The sequence below is a fragment of the Orbicella faveolata genome, unplaced genomic scaffold, assembly GCF_042242905.1.
Source record: "Orbicella faveolata isolate gen_17 unplaced genomic scaffold, um_ofav_v1 contig_15, whole genome shotgun sequence".
Lineage (NCBI taxonomy): Eukaryota > Metazoa > Cnidaria > Anthozoa > Scleractinia > Merulinidae > Orbicella > Orbicella faveolata.
In genome coordinates this window covers 9,061,818-9,082,788 of record NW_028301542.1, presented here as the reverse complement: position 1 = coordinate 9,082,788, position 20,971 = coordinate 9,061,818, and the positions used below count along the sequence as shown (strand labels likewise).

Below are 20,971 nucleotides of genomic sequence, written 5' to 3'. Positions count from 1 at the left end.
GGTGATTATATTTTTCACATGTGTAGAATGCTATACATGTGATTGTTTCTTGTTGTTGGTAATTCCTGCAATGAAATATGTCATCGCTAGCATGTTCATCTGATCTCGTTCCCGGCTCCTGCTTAGTAGTTTAGTCGACACCAGAAGAAATGCAATTTTTGAGTCGCTACGAAGTAGCCTGAAATTAAATACTTCTGCGACACGGGAGCAACAATCCGTGGGCCTGGGTCCGTTAGTGCAGTTGCATCATGGGTAATGTCGTGTGATTATTTAAGCTTGGGATTGCTCCTAGGCAATCATTCTAGGCCTATCATTCTGATTTGTGTCTTTCTGAATGTGTTTCGCCCTGTAGGATGGACTGCAAGAGCTTGGGCCTGGTTCCTGCCCAGATTTCCTGTCATTTTTTTCCTTACAGGGTCTTTTCCTGGCAGGTTTTTTCTTGCCCCCTCTAACCACAATGTCTTGTTAGTGGTTGCCCGCGGCTCTCGTTATTTATTTAGCTTAATTACACTGTTATGGTGATTATTGGAGGAATTTAGAAGATAGTGTTTTGCTTTACATGGCTATTATATAATAGATTCCTTATTTCCTGTACTTTGGTGCTCGCCAGAAACATGCAAAATGTTCCTAATGGCTCATAATTGTGTTCTGTCTGTTGCGTAGTGAAGCTGAAATTATATCTTGACTGAATATGCTGAATCCAACAGATGTTTCAACGTCTCTGTTGCCTAAAATTTGGTTTCCTCCTTACTTGTTTCGTCAGGAATATGAAAGGAAACTCTCACTAGGTTGTAATTAGGCCTCTCTTGTTGGTTCTCAGTCAAGATCATAGCTTTTCTCGAAGTGGGCAGCACGACTAGCCCATGTGTTAAATCTTCCTCTTCGTGGCTTGTCCTTTGTGAATTCGCCGACACTATGTCTCGTTGTTCATAGAGAAACTTGCGACTGTTATTCATTGTTCTTAAAACAGATTTTCTTTCAATTCGGTGCTTTTCTTTCAGTTCCATGATCAAGTTGTACGTTTGAGTTTTATAGTCTTGTAGCATTTTTCTCATCTCAAAAGACGGCAGAGTTGTAGGTTTGTTATCTGAAATGCAAGGAGATCACAGATGTTAGGGTATTCATGAATTGACTAGAACCTCTTCCTTTTCCAGACTTGAGAAATGAAGCACGTTTGTATGGTCGCCAAGTTCAGTTGCGCCTTGAAGTCACCCTGGAGTCACCCGGGGGGGAGGGGGGGGGGGGGGGCTCAACCAGAGGAGGGTGAACTATTGCAAGACCCTTAAAGCGGGGAGTTGGGGGCAGATAAATAGAGAAGGGAGAGCTTATCACAGAAATGAGGTGATGGTGATTTCTACTCTTGCTTCTAATCTCTTGGTTAGTATCTTGGGAATAGTGGCCTTTGAAGTTCATAGAGATAGGGACCTTACTTAGCAACTGAAGTTCTATACGGGGCTAATTTGAGAGGGGCGCTAATTGGGAGGAGAGTGCTTAACAAAGCTTTCATGTTTCTGGTTGCGCAGTTCTGGCCTATTTTAACACATTATGTTTATTTTCCATGGTCAAATTCATGAAGCACATTCAGCGACATGATAAATTGTGTGCATTTGAAAGGAACAAGTTTATTGCTACACTGCATAATAAAAAGTTGAATTATACAATTTTTGACTAATTAACATAATTGACATACCTTGAGGTTGTATTTTCATTTTGTGTCGCAAGCGATGCATTACTTCCCACAGAATACCGCCCAGGAAAGCGCAACACAGCAGTACAGTTAATATCATCAGGTTATTTCTGAATAGCTCGCTCTCGCTGTCAAACAAACCAGTGGAACGTTCCACCTCTAACGGTTCAGGGGACTCCTGCAATGGAGAAAAGAAATTTGCAGTGCGCGTATCTGGAAGCAAGGTAAAATGTGTGCGCGCATGCGTGTAGCCATTAAAAAGGACCGCCAAAAAGCGCACTATATGGTCCCCTGTATATGGCACCTTATGTGGAGCGAAGTAATCCTGTAGTCAGTTTGGAGGCATTATAAGAGAGGGAGAGCATCTACCAAGAGATCATGTGTTTTCCTGTACGCTTCAACAGATAACTTTTGCGCACAGCGTTTGTTATTTCATTTATGCCCGATGTGTTAAGTGCATAAATTCCTATTTTTCGCTCTTCGTAGATCAACCAATAGTTGTTCTATTTTTCCGTAAGGAAAACCATTAAGTAGCCCTTACTTGTGAAAATGGCGCGTAAAACCCCGAATTTGAATTATATTCTTCCATTTACCAGAATTTACTCGAAGAACCTGAAAGCGAGCTGGCACGAGGAGGTGCCACGCGCACGAAACAAATTGGCGCAAGGCCTGGAACTAAACTCCTTAATCACTCATTAATGACATTCCTAACGAATTTTCGTAAACTTACTCATAGATGAATGAAGTTTGAGACTGCTTTGCAACGTACTTTAAAGGAAAATCAAGGAAGATAATTTACCTGTATTGCTTTGACATTGTCTGCTACATGTTCGTAAATGCTGGCTATATTTTTGTGTATGTAGTTGTGGAAACATTTGCCAAGTTTTCTCGAGTCCCCACCGGTTACCACTCCATAAACTGCGGAGTAATCATAAATTCTGTATATTCGAAGGAATGGTTTTTCGAAGAGATGTTTTTTGCTTCCCACCATGTAGGCGTCGACGAGAACTCCACCAACTTGGTTTGATGAAATTACCTCGTATATTTCTTCGAAACTGCGATGTATCTGGTCTGAAAAGTAACACCGTGAAATCCGAGAAAACATAAGCTGTTTCAGTAAAACTACAATAGCAGTTCTTAAGAGCCGCTAGCTGTAAAAATCAAGAACAGCCGTTGCTAAAAATTGGTTCAATTTTCGACAGAGTACAATGGCGGCTTTATCGCGAGCACGGCATTTTCACGTTTGGCTAGATTCCTGAAAAACGAAAACCCTTCCGGAAACTTTTATTGTGATTTTTGTAAATAATCCACCAAAGGGTCTCTCCTGACCAAATGTAAGGAATTTCGAATTTTCAGTTTTAGCAGCGAATTCTTGATTTTACAGCCAGCTTGACCGACTGTCAAGGCCACCAGTAAACATTCGACAGTAAACTCGTCATTCATGTTTCACAGTCTCGTACCACGTAACGCACGTTACACCCTAGAGTTACGTTATTCGTCAAGTTAACCGCGTAAACTCTGAGGCTACAATAAATTATAAGGTAATGATTTTCATTGGACCAAACACCAAATAAATCGTACATGTCTTGTATTGAATCCTTCCGTCTTATTACATGTCAATCAACGTAAGCAGTCTGATAAACGAGCACATTGCTGATTATCCAGCGACACGAACCGGTCAGTCCAGTTTTCCTTTTTCTCCCATGCAATCGAACTGATTGATCTCACAGCATTTACGTTTCCTTAATCTTTCTTTCTATTGGGGTTAAGTGTAAAATCAAGTACCTTTGTGAAACTTAGCGTTCTTTCTCACGCCCATGTTATATTGTGCGGAACCAAAGATGGCTGCAACCTGAAATAAACAACATTCTCCGTAAAATGTGCTTTTATTAAATCATCCTGTTCTGAAAACTGTTTAGCTTGAGTTGAAATGAAAAGTTTACCTTCTCATAAATCCCCAAACACTACTAAACGTCTTAGCTCTAACCCTAGCAGGTACACTTCAGTGGATCTAGAGTCAGGGGGATGTCCAGTCAAGGGGGGGTGCTTGCCCTGCCGGCTTTTCTTCCTTCTGTGATTATTTTAACCCAAAATAAGGGGGCAGCGGGCCCTCCTGGCCCCACCTCTAGATCCGCAACCGCTTCCAAGAGAAGACTCTGAGAGAGGACTCTGAGAGGGGAAAAGCTCAGGAACGCTGGCAAGGAAGGCTTTGGCAAAGTAGGCCGATATCCTTATACGAGTCAAACTGTGTTAATGCATCCCTCTACAAGGGCATGTACTAGCTCTGGTGAGGTGGAAGAGTTTGTGTACCTAGGCGTATTGTTGGACGAAGAAGGCGGAGTGGCCAACGACATACAGCAGAGATTAAAGTAAAGCCAAACAGTCTTTCTACAGGATGCGAAGAATTTGCACATCAGTGAGATTGACATGAAAACGAAAGTTCAGTTGCTCAAAACTTTTATAAGATCAAATTATGGCTTTGAGGCCTGGAAACTTGCAGAAGCAAAGAAGCTGGAAGCTTCACAATACAAATACATGAAGCACATACTAAGAATAAGGTGAACAGCTGGGTTGCACGGATTGGTAAGCTCAGCTTCGCATGCCTGGGCAATGCCGCGGTGAATCAAACTGGTCAGCCTGCCAAATTTTCAGCATGATATAAGGGTTTTTGGCCAAGCGTGAGTTCAAGATGGCTGGATATTGGCCAAGTTCTTTTTTTGCGTGTTTATGCAAGAGAAAGAACGAGGCTAACATCCAGCCATCTTGACAGAACAAGCTTGGTCAATAGAGGATTCATTGTATGAAAAAAGAACACTATTTTCTTCCGGGACACTGCGGGTAATCCCTAACAGGCAAGACAGCACCATCTTGCCCGCTCGGGTAGCCAATCACGGTGCAGGATTCGGTTTAGCTTGCCCGCTCACGGAGCTATCCATATAATAAATGCCGTTCTGATCAAGTTTAGAACTTTTTAGACTTCGAAGAGCGTCAACGAACCTTTGCTCCGTAAAGTTTGTAATCCACACCAACTGACACACTCGTAAGCGACACAGCGATGACACCAACCAATATACCAATGATGATAACACCGGCCAGTGTCCACAATACAGCTATTAACCTGGCTGGGTTTGAAAACGGCGTGCGATCACCATACCTACAAAGCAGAGAACTACATCACTTCCTCTTCACTTCTACTGCTTTTTTTTTTTCTCTAATATACATGCACTGCTTCTGATGTGGTACAGCTGGAAAGCAGCAACGGAACCCCCTTACTAGCGGCTGCATCTCCCGTCAACAGTATATCTACACGAAGAAGTTGAAAAGTAGTTTTACGTTTGTTTCAATTAATGTGGCGATGTTTCTATTTCTGGATATTTCTTTTAAAATTGTGAGGACAGAAATTAGAGGGTGGTTCTTAATCTTAGGTACTTAACCTCTTGAACTTAATATTATATATTTTTAACTGTTCTGGTATGCAATGAGAGAGGATATAAGTCATTTTCGATGGAATCTTTTTTGTCTGGACCTTGTAAGGACTAAAATATTTCTACATCACTAACCCTTTATTATCGTACTTACCCGACTGTTGTCATGGAAACAAAGGCCCACCAGAATCCTTCCCACATTCCGGGAAAGAATGATCGAGGGAAGTGTTCAGAATTTTGGACTTGATCCTAGAATGTTCAGAAGATAAAGAACATTTTCTCATTACTACTTCACGAATGAAAAATCTGGTAGTCCATTGGGAGATCTTAACCTTTTGGGTCAGACCTCGGTCTCCAGTTTCACTTCTAGTAGAGGAGATCAAGGTAAGAGAGTGAATCCCTCATATGGGCCTTATACCCAAGGTAGTCCCTCTTAAGTTAGTTGTGGACATGTTACTCTCGCGATGCGTGGATGTTTTGTGGTGGATTCGTTTATGTTTCGTTTCGTTTTAACAAAGGAAAACCTCCAACGCTGTGGGGACGTCTGTTTTGATATTTTAATATCAAAGAAGCAAAGGAACTTCGGCCATCGCTATGTTTTGACACATTTCGAAACTTTAAGAGGAATTTAAATATGAGACAGATTTCCCCTACACAAACAATAAAACCTGAATGAACGGCAGAGAAATAAACAGCCAGACGAGTGCAAAAAAACGAACGACCGAACACAATGCAGTCCGTTTCCCATATCTTTTAGTTCTTCCCTCCCTCCCCCGCCTCTGTTTCGTAGTTTCGAAACGAGGTTTCCGCCTCGTCGTTCATTATCCATCGCTCCCATAAGTTAAAAGAGCAAAGGTGGGGCATGGCAGTACGTGAGAACTAGTCTAAAAAAACACAAGAGCAAAGAAAAACACTAAGGAAATGGATTGGAAATCGCTTTAGGTATGAGAAGGAAATAACAACAGAGCATTCTAACAAGCTAACATTTGGTTTGCTTCAGAAAATTTTACGTGCAAATATTGGCAAACTAAATGCAATTGCAAACACATTAACAGCGTCTACGTCTTGAAAAAGTACGTCTACTGCGCATGCATTAAATGGATGAATAAGAACTCAGGTCAATACAGCTTTATATAAACCCCGTAAAGAGCCACTTAAATAAGTCGCAGAACTCAATGTATGACGTACCACAGCCCATATAGTAAATCCTGATATGTAGGCCAGCAAGATACTCATTAATGCCAATGGCCAGCACGCCAAAATTGAATCCAGCAGCGATGTGGGAAGCTCTTTACCAAATTTCGTGTTTATAATGTACGCAGTTCCTGGGGACTCGATCATGCCCGTGTATCCAAACTCATGTCTGAATTTGTCTTGTAACTTGTACCCGTACACGGGAAAGCTCAAGTCTGTATCGTGGTTTATGTTCAGACGATGTGCATTTTCTGTTGGCTGACCGGAGGGTTCACCTTTACCGTTAAAATCAAAGTCGACATATGACTTGCCGTGTGTTCTGCAGGACTGACAACATGTCACGGCCATGTCGCTTACAAAGGGCGTCATTAGACCGCCGAGTCCATGCTTTGTTGAGTTATCCTTGGTGACGTAAGGATCGAGTAACATCCAGTTTGTTGTTAAACGCTTCACACATCGGCACGTTTCTGACAAGAGGGAGCGACAAAAGTTATTCTGCATGTCAAAACCACGCTTGTCTATTTGTGGAGAAATTGTTCCGTTTAATCTACTCCAAGAAAAGGATAACGGTCGATACTTATAAGTATCGAGTCGAGCTTTCTTGTTCTAAGATGTGATCATCAAAAACTATGAGGTGTTATTGCATTTTATTACAAGACAAGGAAGTTCAGAGAGGCAAGAAATAAAACCAATCAATCAGATTGGTAAGTATCGGACCGGGCAGGGTCCCGAATGATCCCGCGTGACCTCTTGTAAGATTTCTTACAGTTTTCTGAATAACGTTTCTAAAATAATTAACGTAGACTGAGGTTGTACTTTTGTCTCTTTTTTTCATTTTTTTTTCCTTTTCTTTCTTTGAAAACTTCAGAAATAAGTCAGCTCTCAATCAAACTCGTGCGCTTAAGGCTCGTGGTGTCTTTTGAACCCGGTATAGTGACATTTCTTTCCGACGCATTTTCAGTCGTGTTATAAATTTCGTATTTATAACCAGGCTTGTCAAGACGGGCCGATATTCGTTTATACGGACCTCTCACTTGATTTATGAAGTACATGTATTGGACTAATTCCTATCTTCTCAGAATCGCATTTCATCATAATATTTTACCTTTGATTACCTGCAAAAATTTCTTTACTAGGACCATCGCCTATAATTGTAAGTCCTGTCACCTCGATACGATACACAGCAAAGCTTTCTAGACCTCGTAGAACGGTAGACGTATTTTCTGGCGGTAGGATCACTTCCCTGGGGGTTTCTTCATGAGGGCATTCCCCTATCTCTATAGCTTGATATGTTATCCTGTAGCCGGTGAGTATTCCGTTCAGTAAATAGGGAGGAATGTGTGTCCACGTCAGTGGAATACTGTGTGTTGTCCAAGTGTTTTCAGCTTTTATATCAAGTGGTGGAGTGTCAGGAACTATGAAGAACAGAAAAGCCAAAAAAATTATTGTTCCAGAACTCGTTAATAATTCATCAAGTTTATACTAGGGATATCATAACCGTGACGGTGTTTGGATAACTGGTCTAAACCAGAATATATTTTTAAGATTTTATTTCTCAGCATTCTTCTTAGTTTTAGTTTCGATCGAAAAGTTATATCAAACACGAGAGAACGCGGTTTATCAAATTTCCAAACACCTTGAATTGTGTCAAAAAAAAATCCCCATCACGTCGTATTTTCAACTCTCTCCTAGGTGTTTGAAAATGTGGTAAAACAAGGTCTCTCGTGTTTGATATTATACATAAAGTGTACTGTTTAAGACTTTCGTTTCTACAAAAAAGAGAGAAACAGATTGCCGTGCTCTGGTTAGTAATGTCTAGAATGTCGCAGCAGTAGGTAACGATTTTACTTCTCGAGCAACGCGATCAACCATCAACCAAACACACTAAAGAAGACAACGCGCGAAATGCTTCATAGGGTACCTAGACCTTAATTTCTTATCAAACATACCATCTTGATCTGTCATGATGACTTCGGTACATGACACTCCATCACCTTTGCTCGTGTACGCCAAAACAGTGATATTATACAGGGTAAATTTCTTTAGTCCAGTGATACTCAGTGATCGTTTCCATGGCTCTAGGTCCTCGATCTCGATTGACCCGTTGTCCGTCATTTCTGTGTATTGAACTTTGTACCCTCTAATGACTCCATTTTTGTAACCATTTGGTACCTCATTCCAACTTACATCTAGGCCTGTTGAATGTGGTGTCCAGACCTCCAAGTCAGCTGGCGCTTGGTCAGGTTCTTTAGAGACAAGAAAATTCGATCTGCGACTAGTCCATTGAATATTACTTAGAACAACAACAACAAAAACAAAGAAAAAGGAACTTTGCTCGAAAGCTATCTACTGAACAACGCATAATCATAATTATTTTTGACTCAATGCTTTGAAAATCTTATATCTGATTGACATTTTCGCCGAGTTTAGAATATCGTTTACTTACTGTCTTCATCTGTGAAAACGTTCACTTTTTCGCTGCTCACTCCATCCTTGTTTGTTCTTGCCACGACATACACAGTGTAAATGGTGAACTTGTACAGATCAACTAACTCGACTTCCAATGTGGTGGAGTCCACTGTTACATTCTTGAGCGAGCGAGTGAAGTAGGTTTCCTGTTCAATATAATACACGCGGTAAGCCCTGAAAATAGCTCTCAAGCCCTGTGTGCTGATTGGCTGCCAGGTGACATGAAGACTCGTTGAGCTTGTGTTGAACGCGGTGATGTTTGTTGGGGCAACTGGTGGAGCTGAAAAAGAATGATAAGCGGTAGATGTTAGGGCAACCCCTCTCATGGTAAATGAAAATATATGCGAAAAGAAAGTGTGCAAAAAAAAGCAAATAAAGTAAAATAAAGAACAAATGTACCAATTTAAAAGAACAGGGAACTGTTTTGGCAGCTAGCTGCTTGGAGTTATAGCCTGCTTTGTCATAGCCTGAGAACACAGACGAATTTCTGGGTTTTGTTTCACGTCGCCGAAAAATATCATTTTTGTTTGTTGTTAACATTTACCTTCCTCGTCAGTTATTCCCCGCACAATTGGACTCCAAGGTCCATTTCCTTTCACAGTGAACGCGGAAACTTGCATGGTATAATTTGTCCAGACTTCTAATCCACCAATAGTCACAATCTCAGAGCCAAGGACGCTGATATTTCTCAGAAATTCGCCCGTGCTGTTGCTAAGAGCGACGCGGTAACCCAGGATAATGCCATTTCTGTCCTCTTCGATGACCGGAAGCCAAGTAACTGTTAAAGCTGTTTCGTTGGCAGGAAGTGATAAAAGGTTGACAGGAGCACCTTCCGGAACTGTTAGAAAATAGACGTTGAACTAAGTCAGTTCATGACACAAAAACGTCAACTGTAGTACGGAAAAAATACACACTTAAAGTGTCGTGAAGTTGTAATGCTTTCGCTTAGTTGAAGACGCACCTTAAAAACCGACTAGGTAACCTCCTTGTCAACGGCTACGTATGAAATAATTTATGTATTGAAGGGATCATGAATATATGGGCAGGATAATAGTTAGGTTTGTGTATGTGAGGTGGTGGGGAAGTGGGTCATTACGTAATTCAAGCAGTTTATGACCACTGTGAGACGTTTAAATGTTTGTTGTCTGGATCATACGTAAGGTAACAAGACTTACGACCAAATATGAAGAGATAGGTCGGGGTTTGAATATGACACTTAATTTCTCCATGCATCTATTGTTTTCGTTCTGATTATACAAATTTGGAGCCGTTTACTATCGTTGAGCAGTATGTTCACCAGAGGGAATAAATAAAAAACGATTACGTCGACCACATCTGGGTGCATCTGATTTCAGGAGCTGTTCGAGGGCTGCCTCGTGTGGTGCGCGAGGAATTATGGGCCTTTCCACGTTCCCCCACCTCACCATGAAGTACTGCGCTCCCTGTCACCGCTAAATGTAACGGAGCCAGGGGACAAGACATGTTTGCAAGTGTGTTCCTGAACATCTCTACATTATGTACTTAATGTAAAAGCAATTTACCGTCCTCATCTGTCATGCAGTAAACAGGCTCGGAACTATTTCCGTCTCCAACCATTGTAAATGCCAAGAGCCGTAACTCGTACTTTGTGTAGAATTTCAAGCCATTTATTTCTATATCAAAGATACTTGAATTCACTGTAAGATTACTGAAGTCGTTAATTGCTTTATCAGCCTGTTTGTAGAATAAGCGATATCCCAAAACAATGCCGTTCACGTGATCATCAGGTACGGGCTCCCACGTGACATTGATACTTGTGGAGCTGGTTTTGAACGCGGTCACATTTATTGGCGAGCGGCTTGGAACTGAAAAAAAAATGAAATGCCATAGAATAAAGATAGTAAAGGTGACTTGCTGAAGAGCTCTGACGTAAAGTGGGTAAAGACTGAATGTCATTGCAATAAAATTCTAGCAAGTCACATTTAAAATGAAAAAAAATAAACAAATAGACGGACTGTTGATCATTATGCTGAGAGACGATAAATTAGAGAGACGTGGCTTATCTTGACATGAAAAGGTCCGGGGGGACTCCCATCTGAATAGGTGAGGGATGCTAGTCGGAAAATTTGAATTTAACCCTCAACGCAGACCAAACTGGGTGTGGCTCGAGCTATTTGACCCCTAAAAGATACCACTTAAAACCGAATAGGCTTGATTACCGGCTGGTGCTCAGGACAGGAGCCTGGGCTAGTAGACCGGATTTGAAAAAGCGGCGGAAATCAAACCTAAAATGACTTCTCTGAGTGCACCCTAAAAGATACTTTGGCAGCTAAAAAATAGTGTCGTTTCGTCATGAACACCCTAAGCGAGACCAGAATCCTTGATTTATACCCTAGACATCCTGGGGGAAATGGTGTTGAAATCATGATGCAACGAAAACAAAAGCTAATAAGGACAAGTACTAGTATTTGTTTAAGAGATAACCATCTTGTGCTGTGGTGATGTTGATTTCAAGGCTTGGCACTCCATAGTCAACAGTGTAAGCCATCACCTGAACAGTGTAAGTGGTGTACTTTCTTAATCCTCTCAACTCATAACTCGGTGAAGAAGGATCGGTTATAGCACGCCGTTTTCGAGCAGTCGTTACAGGTATCGTGATGTTGTGACGCATGACATGTGACGAATGCGTGATGAAGTAGACAATGACGTAAGCGCGTAGTACGCCATTTATGTGCAGCTCGTCGACTGGTTTCCATTCCAATGTTAGTTTTGTTGAACTTGGAGCTTGGCCTGTGAAATTTGAGGGTGGGCGACTTGGAGCTGAAAAAGAAAGAAAGAGAAAGAAAGATGGGACTGAGTGCGAGTTGGGCTTTGCAAAACGTGTCGAGAATTTTCATCCAATTGGGAATAACTGGACGAAAAAAAAGTTCCATTCATTGCAAAAGAAGGCCTACAATCGCGTACTCACTCCCTATTCTGTAATCAATGCTGAAACACTTGTGACTGTTCAGGAGACATTTTTGTCCAAACATGCAATTTATAACAGCTCCTTTCTTAAGTTATTAGACTTCAAGAATTTTACGATATAAAGAGGTAGCTTTTATTTCTATTTGACTTCTTGTTATAAAGCAAAAAAGTCTTATTCGATTTTGGAAAACTAACCATGGACGCCTCAAACTTATTAATAATTCATCAAGTTTCAACAAAGGAAATCAGGACTGTGGCGTTGTTTAGATATCTGATCTTTATTAACATAGCTTTTTTACGATTTCATAGACCCTTTTCATAAATGGCTGCCAATTATAAATTCTTTTGTAAGTATTAAAATTAGCCTGACTAACCTCGTTTTTGAGTTGATAATTCGAAAGAATTTTTACTCCCGAACGAGTTTAGTGAGGCTAATTTAAATGTATACAAAAGAATTTTAAATTGGCAGCCATTTATGAAAAGGGTCTATTTCTCGACTTTCTTCTTAGTTTTAGTTTGGAATGAGAAGACAGAGTTTGACCTCATTTTCAAACACCTCGAAGTTCGTCAAAAATACTCCCCTACGCGTCATATTTTCAACTCTCTTCTCGGTGATTGGAAATGTGGTCAAGCACGTTCTTTCGTGTTTGATATATCTGTCAGTTTTTGAGTTCTGATCATTATTGTTGGGTGGTCTGTGGACCACCTTTAATTCATCATGAAATTAGATGACATAGCCCCTATACTTACCAGCCTCCTGGGTTCTGCCCAGCATGACGTCACTGGCGTTACCTTGGCCTTTACTGTTGAATGGCACAATACGCGCTTCATATTCAGTGTAGGGGAAGAGGTTTTCAATGTTTGCCTGGTCTAAAGACTGCACAGTTATAATCCGAGTCTCATTCCTTAGTTTGTCGAGCAATATAACGTGGTATCCCAAAATAAGTCCGTTTGCGAAGTCTTTGGTCAGCGGTTTCCACGAAAACGTCAGACTTGTCGCCGACGCAGCCGCTGGAGTAATATTTTGCGGGCTTCCTTCAGGAACTAAAACCAAAAAGGAGAGTTAGTTTTGCTGATGCCATGAAATAGTAGTTAATTAAATAGTGATAGGAAGCAGGCTCTTACACGTTATGTATAAAGTCAGAACACGTGACTTAAAGGTATGTGGGAGGCTAGGCGTGGTGGCCTCACGGTTAGTGCTCTGGATTCCGGAGCGAGCGGTCTGGGTTCAAGCCTTGGCCAGGGACATTGTGTTATGTTCTTGGGCAAGACACTTTACTCTCACGGTGCCAGCTCTCTCCACCCAGGTGTATAAATGGGTACCAGCGAATTTAATGCTGGGGGTAGCCCTGCGATGGACTAGTATCCCATCCAGGGGGGAGTAGAAATACTCCTAGTCGCTTCTTGCTACAGAAACCGGGATAAGCTCTGGCCTGATGGGCCACTTGGCTCGTATGCATACTTTACCTTTTTAGTATAAAGGGTGACTTGTGTTTTTATGTTATGGCCAATAACACACTTTGTCGTGGTAGACTTACCATCCTCGTCAGTCAAAACAGTGATCTCGTCGCTAGCTTTCCCAATTCCTCTATCAGTGACACCTGCTACTGTGATCCTGTACGCCGTGTATTTGCGCAGGTTCGTTCGGTGCAGTGTCATATTAGTAGCGTTTACACAAGCGCCTAATATGGCATTAAGCTGTTCCGTGTCACTGAAATGGTCTGCTCGTACCATGGTCACGTGATACGCCCTTGTAGCTATATACTTCTCATGTGGAGGAATTAGATCCCATGTGATCTCAATACTTGTAGAACTTGTGCTGTGAGCTGTAAGGTTTGCTGGTGGCTGGTCTGAAACTGGACAAATCACAAGTCACAAGTCGCGAGATTACCGACTAACAATTGGGAGGCTCAGAAGTATTCCGTAGCGGAGAGGAGTCGTCGCTACATGAGGTTTGGTCCAAACTTAATGCATCTGACTTTGAAAAGATTTGCTATTATATTCTAAAAACAGGATATAAACTGCAAGGTCTAGAGACAATTCCTAACTTGCACTTAAAAACCTTTTCATTTAAATACTTAAAATATCAATTATTTACTTGCTACCTTATATTTCTATCAATGTTAGATTTAAACGCTAGACGGGGATGGCAGTTCCCACATTCCACATCTTCATCTGTCGTAAGGCCTTAAGACCCACGTGCCTCACCATCGAGCAAAAAAAGCGGATTTGTACTTTTGCATGCGCGGCATTTTGCAGAGTCAAGCTTCCTGTAAACTAGACACGCTTCAAAATTTCATCAAACCAAAAGATGTATGTACCGTTGATAAAATACGGATAACATAACATTTGTTAATTTTTGACATAACGTTCTAACAAAAAAATGGCGCACGTTATATCAGTAACAAAAGATAAGATGCCATATTGTAAAAAAAGACGCCATATTGTTCTCAGTAACGGTCTGACAAGCGACTGCAATGAGATTGCTCCAGATTTCCTCTCATTTCTAAGGTGGCGGACTGTCAGTCCAGAACCCTTTTAAACCGGAACGCCATTTGAAGCTTGTTTATTCTAATTAGGTTATTAATCTGACAATGTATCAAGACTGCATGGAGAAATTACACATTGAATTTAATTAAGAAAACTTACCACCCTTTTCGGTAACAGCGTCCACAAGTGCAGGTACTCCAAATCCTTTATCTGTTAAACCCGTGACTGTGATGCCATAGCAGGTGTACATATCAAGATTTGTTATTGCACACCCGTACGTGTTGTTACAGTATTTTTGTTTCCAATCTGGTCCTGAGGCGTCGTGTTTTGTGTAGAACAAACCGTAGCCAATAATGATACCATTTCTGCCTTCACTTGGGATTGGACCCCAACTGACGAAAATGCTGCTGGAGTTCATGGCCCACGCGGTTACATTTGATGGAGCAAGACTCGGAACTAGCAAAATAAATGTAACGTGTTTATTAACATTGGTAATAGGCCTTTTTACAGTTGTGTCCTCAGTGACCTGCCCTACGAATGTAAGCGAGGCTGGAGGTGACCTTGTTTTGATACAAACCTCTCTGCTTTTCTCATTTAAATGCAAAGTAGTTAGCATTAGAACTTGATTTACACAACAAAAGCAGTGAGGTCTGTATCAAAACAAGGTCAACTCCAGCCCCACTGCCACTCAAAGGCCAGGTCACTGAGCGAACAACTGTAAAATAGTCTATTGGACTAATTTATTAACATCAAACGTAGAATGATGGCGTAAAAGAGTATTTTACGACGCCAAATTTTTTGGAAGAATCAGAATTCTGCCAATTCTTTGTTTGCACTGTCACGCAATAAACAAAAAAATTCAAAAACCATTCAGTGGATAAAGTCAAGAAATTTTCATATTATAGGAGATGAAAAAGAAGACACTTTTCTAAGTTTTAGGTCTGTGCGTTTTCCCAAACTTCGGATATTCGTCGAAATATTTTGCACAAATTTACAGAGCCCAGTATGGAGCCATCATGTTGGTGTACCTCTGTTGTACACCGACATGGTGTTTATCTGCTGTGTGTTCAAGCTGCAAACTTGGTATACAAAAAGTTCAATGTTAACACCAAATATCAGTAGTGAATAACACGTGTTAACCGTAAGGTATACTTGTCCACAATGACATGGAGAACTCTGAATCCTTAGTGGTGCGAATTTTCTAGCATGGACTACTAAGACGCACCGCTCACGAATTAATTTCGGCGAATTGTTTTTTTTTTTTTCTAAGCATTGCAAAGAAGGAAGCAGTTTGTTATTCTAATAGTAACATATTTTTTTCCTTTTTCGTGTTTGGCGGGAAAAAAGTAAAACAGATGTTAAATTTTTGCCCATGCGTTTGCCGAGAGCGGCTGGCAGGATGCATTAAATTTATCAGCAGAATCTTAAAAGAGCCATTATAATATAGACTTCTTTTGAGCTGGCTTATCCAGTCCATATTGGGGAACACTGTTCTCGATCCATAAATTTTAACACTCGACCAATATTTCCCCAGGACGGACCTCACGCTCGTTCAATTACATAAAATGTTTATTGTCTTAAAACGTTATTTGCTTTTACCATCTTGGTCTGTCATGGCGTAGATTGGATCGCTCAGTGGACCTAATTTGTCCTTCTCTGTAAAACCCAGGACTCGAATGCTGTAGTTTGTGAACTTCTGGAGATTGTCAAGATTCGTCTCGTTAAGGTTTCCAGACTCCACGCTGACATTTTGTGAAGTTCTGTTTCCGTCTTTGACAGCAAAAAAGATGACGGTATATCCCATTACCTCTCCAATCCCCTGCTTGGTAGGAATTGGTACCCACGTAACGAGAAGGCTGGTGGAGCTCTTCTTGAATGCAGTGATGTTAGTGGGAGGGTGTGTTGGTGCTTTGAAAGCAACAAGTAAAGGCAACTTAGTAAAACAAAGACAAGGAAGTGAAAAGAGCTAGGTAACAAAGAAAGGTTGCTAAACCCCTGAACTCTTTATTCATTGGCCCGTTATTTGAACATGTGCTGACCACTTATTGACGTACTTGTTCACCAGATCTGCTTTTGGGGAGGGAAGAAGAGAGACCCTGGGAACGAGGTTGGCCTTTCCTCTACGAAAAGCGCTACAGGTCGAAAAGAAGAAATATCTCAATGGCGATTTCTTTTTTTTTTTTTTGCCACAAAGATGAAAGACAAAGATCCGTTTGAAACTCCTGCTGAAGTAAACTACATTTGATTGGAAACAAATTAAACTAGGGTGATAGGCCTAGTTAATAATAGGGTTAATTACACGTACGTCCACTGGCGCCTTTTAAATTCTGCAATTCATTGTCGCGAAGAATAAGAGTAGGGGCTTTGTCGTTAGCAACTATACTGAATAAGGACTTTTCAGTATTGGTGCAGCATGCGATGAAACCTCTTCCCTAAAACGATTTATGGAATAAGTTTAAATTACGGTTTAATTGACTCCGGGTCATTCCTGTGGAACACCCTTGCCGGTCCTAAGACCGGAGAAAGAAGAGGGCTAACCCAGCGTACAGGCTCTTCGCGGGGAGCCAGCTCAGAGAGTAAGGACGGCTGTGTGTTGGGCCAGTAAATCCTCCATTTAACACTGACACTTTCCTACAAAAATGGAAAACAGAAGCATCATCGCCACACAGCCAGGTTCACGGCCGTGAAAGGGAAATGTACCCTGGAACCAACCTAAGACTTGCAAATGGCGATAAATCTACAATGACAACAATCGGTGGAAAGAGCACAGAACTTTTGGAACAAAGCCAAGTATTAATATTGGTGTGAACGCACTATGCTTTCCCAGTGATGACGGAATGGCAGTAGTGGTGAGTTACGACTGAAATTACCTGTTGGTGCTGTCCACACATAAATGGGCTCGCTCATTCTTCCTTCACCTTCCAAAGTGAAGCTCTTGGCTGTGATCATGTACTTCGTGTAATGCTGCAGGTCAGATATCTCGTAAAACGTATCACTCGTCCTCAGGGTTACATTAAATTCTTTACCCGAATTAGTGTCGCGATAAAATATCTCGTAACCTTGAAGTATTCCATGCAACAGTTCAGTTGGTCCGTTCCAAGTGATGGACAACTCGATGGACGTTTGTTTTGGGGCATTCTGAGCTTGAAGACTGACAGCTGTTATGAATACTGAGAAAGGAAAGGACATAGGCACGCAATTAGTGCTAAGAGATCTAATTCTTAAATGAAGGAATCCACCATCTCTAAAAGCAGTATCTAGCCAGAAAAAAAATTATGACTGAGGTAAGGGTCATGATTTAATTCTCTTCCTAGGTATCCAGTAGTGTTTCACGTTCCCCCTTCAACAAGAAAACCAGCAAAAACGAACAAAAAGAAAAAATCAACACAGTTCTCATCAATTAACATAAAAATTGTACTCTTCACAAGATATCTTGGCTTAATAATTTTTCTTCATGATACAATAATAAGAAAATACAATAGGCCTGTTTAAAAACTTGATCCCTATGCAGTCTTAGGAATAGCAATTTATGTGTGATCCGAAATGTTATCTTTCCTACTACGATTAGCACTAGCAATTGAAAAAGGGAATAAATGGTATGTAATCTTACTGTCGTTCGCCTCAAGGCTGTTCATCTGGTATGTGCTTTCTGTGAGCCAGTGTATGACAGGTTCAACTGCGCTGTACCCGGTTTCCGTAAATTTTGCTGTAAACTCGCATCCCACCGCGCCTGATGCGTCCCTGAAGAGACAAACCGGAGATACTTCTTGTTAGCAAACATGAAGTCTATACTAACCCACTAGGTTAACTAGCAAATCAACATTTAGTTAATACCATAGAGAAGTGTTTGAAGAACTGTATCAAGCACGAGAGATAGTGTTTCACAACACCGAGAAAAAAAAAAACGACTCGCGCGACAGTATTTTTTGTCCTCATTTGAGGCGTTTAGAAATGTGGTAAGACACTGTTTCGAATGTTTGATATATCTTCGGGATGTATGTCAGTAGGATAGGAAGAAATTCCATTGTGTTTGATACACAACGAAAGATATGACTTACGAGTATTTTTCAATTGTAACATCAACATCGCCAGCCGTATTATGATACAATGATTGAACCTGCATGGAAAGAAAAGAGAGACGATGCTCTCAAGAAAAAGCTGTAAGTATTACTTAATATGATATTCATTTAATTTTCCCAAACAAGGATTATCATGATCGAGTGTTTAGGATGATTTCGAGAAGCTCAGAATCTTACCAAGATCACAGGAACCCGAACAATAATGGCCTGTTTTTGAAGAAACAGTTGTTGAAAAATGATAGAACTTATTAAGATGTGAGGGTGACTAACAGTCGCGAGGATGGAAAAGGATTGAAAATGCGCGAACAAAAAAACCTATGGCTCCTTATCAAGTTTGTTGTGTGTGAAGGAGGTTTGGATACCCGGTCTTAATTAGCATAGATTTTGACGATTTTACTTCTCCGTTTACTCCTTAGTTTTTGTTTTGATTGAGAAGATATGTCAAACACTCGAGACAGTGTTTCATTGGTTATCCGAACACCTCGAATTTCGTTAAAAAATACTCCGCTGCGCGTCGTATTTTCAAGTCTCTTCTCGGTGTTTGGTATCCCGATGAAACATTGTCTCTTGTGTTTGATACATTACATACAAATCGAGCGAAGCCACTTTAAAAACAGACACACCACATAATTACGCCCAAAAGGATCGCTGCCATTCAATTAGACCTGGCGGGCGTACATGTGAGAGAGTAAGCAGTACTTGTAAGAATCCTGGACTATATAGGTCCGCAGAGCATGCACGGATTGATATATCTATGTTTTCTTTAGTTCTCTTTTCCTTAAGTGATTTGTTAATTGTTGACTCCTATCCTTAAACGCGTCTGTTTCTTGATCCAATAGTCTTTCATCCCACGTGATGCCTGTAAAATTTAAATTTACATGCAGTTGTAGGTCGGGACGTCCTGGAAAAAGATGTTAAAAGAGAACGATTAAAAATGAAGTTAGTTTCGAACAAAGTTCTAGTATATCAGAGTTTTAATTTCCATCTAATCTTTCCTGGATGATACTTGTTGTTTTTTTTACCTTGGGAATACAATAAAACAGAGACAGACCGTGACTAGACATTTACTCCATAGAAAATCCCACTAGTTTTCATGGGCAGCTCAAGTAAAGTGAACTTCAAACTTTCTTGATATAATGCAGTCTTTCTTTTTTTAATTGTTCTTGCATACTTTCTTATCTGTTGTTCATTACTGATTCTCAAACTCATTAATAATTGATCAAGTTTAAACAAAGGAAATCATGGCCGTGACGGTGTTTGGATATCTTAATTAGCATAGATTTTTACGATTTTATTTCTACATTTTCTCCTTGGTTTTGGTTTCGATTGAAAAGATAAATCAAACACTCAAGACAGTGTTTGACCACAATTCCAAACACCTCGAAGTTCGTCAAAAATACTCCCACTACGCGTCGTATTTTCAACTCTCCGGTGTTTGGAAATGTGTTCAATCACGTTCTGTCGTGTTTGATATATCACTTAAGTCATTCAAAACCATTTTATGCTACGAAAACCGGAGAACTATTAGTCAGTTGGGCTAAAAAGGCTTTACTTTTTTACAAGTTGCCAGTAATTACGGAAGTTAAATAATGGTCAACGTAACTATATTTGACTATATTTAACTAAAGTCAACGTAACTATATTTAACACGTTACCTTTATAATAACTATAAGCCGCAGAAATCTCAACACTAGCTAGGTTCCTGTACCAAATGATCACCTCGTCAAATACAGCTTCAGGAAGTTCGACGTCAGATTCCCCGACAGAGAGTTGAGCGCCATCGTTGAAAGGGAAACTTCCATCACTACAACCTTTAGAAACAAAGTTTTTAACTTCCTCTCCATTCACAAACACGTTTATATTATCCAGACTGTCAAGAGATCTGTACGTTATTGCGTAATGCGTCCATACTTCTTTTGGAGTCGAGAACTCAACGAGACACTTTTTGTGGGAGCTTGTAATTTGATAAGCTACTTGTGGTGTATCACTGTTGATCTGATACATTCTATGGCCTCTGAAGTTATCTTCGCTTGTAGCAAGAAAGACTTGTCCAGCGTTTTTGTGCTTGTACCACATCCATAACATTAATGTGAATCCTTCATTGCATTGAGATGTGTTGAAGAGGCACTCACTGGGATTAAGTCCTTCGGTTAGAGTAAACTTCCCACTGACACCGTGTTCGACGTTCATAGCCTTGTCTCTTATTCCTTTCACTGTGTTGATATCACTCGGTGCAACACCAAAGTCAGAACCTACCATGTTGTTGATCGTTTTTTCGTCATCCATCGTCCAATAAAAAGCAGCTGATTCTTGAAGCTTGTCTATTGATAAAGGCACATATCCTGAAATACAATGATGCTAAACTAAGTTGATACAGTACATTATACGAAGTCTTGAACATGGGAAAGGTGGGAGGTTGTAATGTGAGAACTTAAAGTTGTAAAAGCCAGACTTTGAATTCAATTGTTGAAACAACCCTTATATATGAGTTACAACAGTCAAACGATATTTCTTGATTAGTTTTGTTTAGTGAATCCTATTCATATGAAGTTGAAACTAATTACTTTGTCTTTTCCAGCACCATTCCTCGTCTCGAAGGCTTGAGTCGCAAACGCACTGTCCCGTGACCTCATCACAATATTGTCCCGGCAAGCATGGCAGTTCGCACACGATATCTATGG

The 20,971-nt window shown here is 40.6% G+C and overlaps 1 protein-coding gene across 1 annotated transcript; it reads right to left on the bottom strand.

Annotated features, from left to right (window-relative positions):
- Window positions 1-468: 468 nt before the first annotated feature.
- On the bottom strand, window positions 469-20,923 carry LOC110060685 (protein sidekick-1-like). Its single transcript, XM_089288471.1, has 23 exons — window positions 20,855-20,923; window positions 19,946-20,648; window positions 19,073-19,191; window positions 18,270-18,328; window positions 17,822-17,952; window positions 17,082-17,381; window positions 15,811-16,119; window positions 14,371-14,667; window positions 13,260-13,577; window positions 12,472-12,765; window positions 11,239-11,574; window positions 10,317-10,619; window positions 9,320-9,613; window positions 8,753-9,055; window positions 8,256-8,552; window positions 7,422-7,721; window positions 6,301-6,773; window positions 5,267-5,361; window positions 4,685-4,841; window positions 3,473-3,539; window positions 2,487-2,758; window positions 1,691-1,865; window positions 469-1,087 (listed from the first exon to the last, which is right to left on the bottom strand). Exons 1-23 carry the CDS (start codon window positions 20,921-20,923, stop codon window positions 729-731), a joined length of 6,030 nt encoding a protein of 2,009 aa, XP_089144597.1. The 3' UTR covers window positions 469-728.
- Between the last annotated feature and the right edge of the window lie 48 nt (window positions 20,924-20,971).

Coding starts and splice junctions, on each gene's coding strand:
- LOC110060685 (XM_089288471.1), bottom strand. CDS start 20,923: ATGAGGTCACGGGACAGTGCGTTTGCGACTCAAGCCTTCGAGACGAGG. Junction 17,953..18,269: donor GTTACAATTGAAAAATACTC/GTAAGTCATATC, acceptor TTGTCTCTTCAG/GGACGCATCAGGCGCGGTGG. Junction 9,056..9,319: donor GGGAATAACTGACGAGGAAG/GTAAATGTTAAC, acceptor ATTCTTTTTCAG/CTCCACCAGTTGCCCCAACA.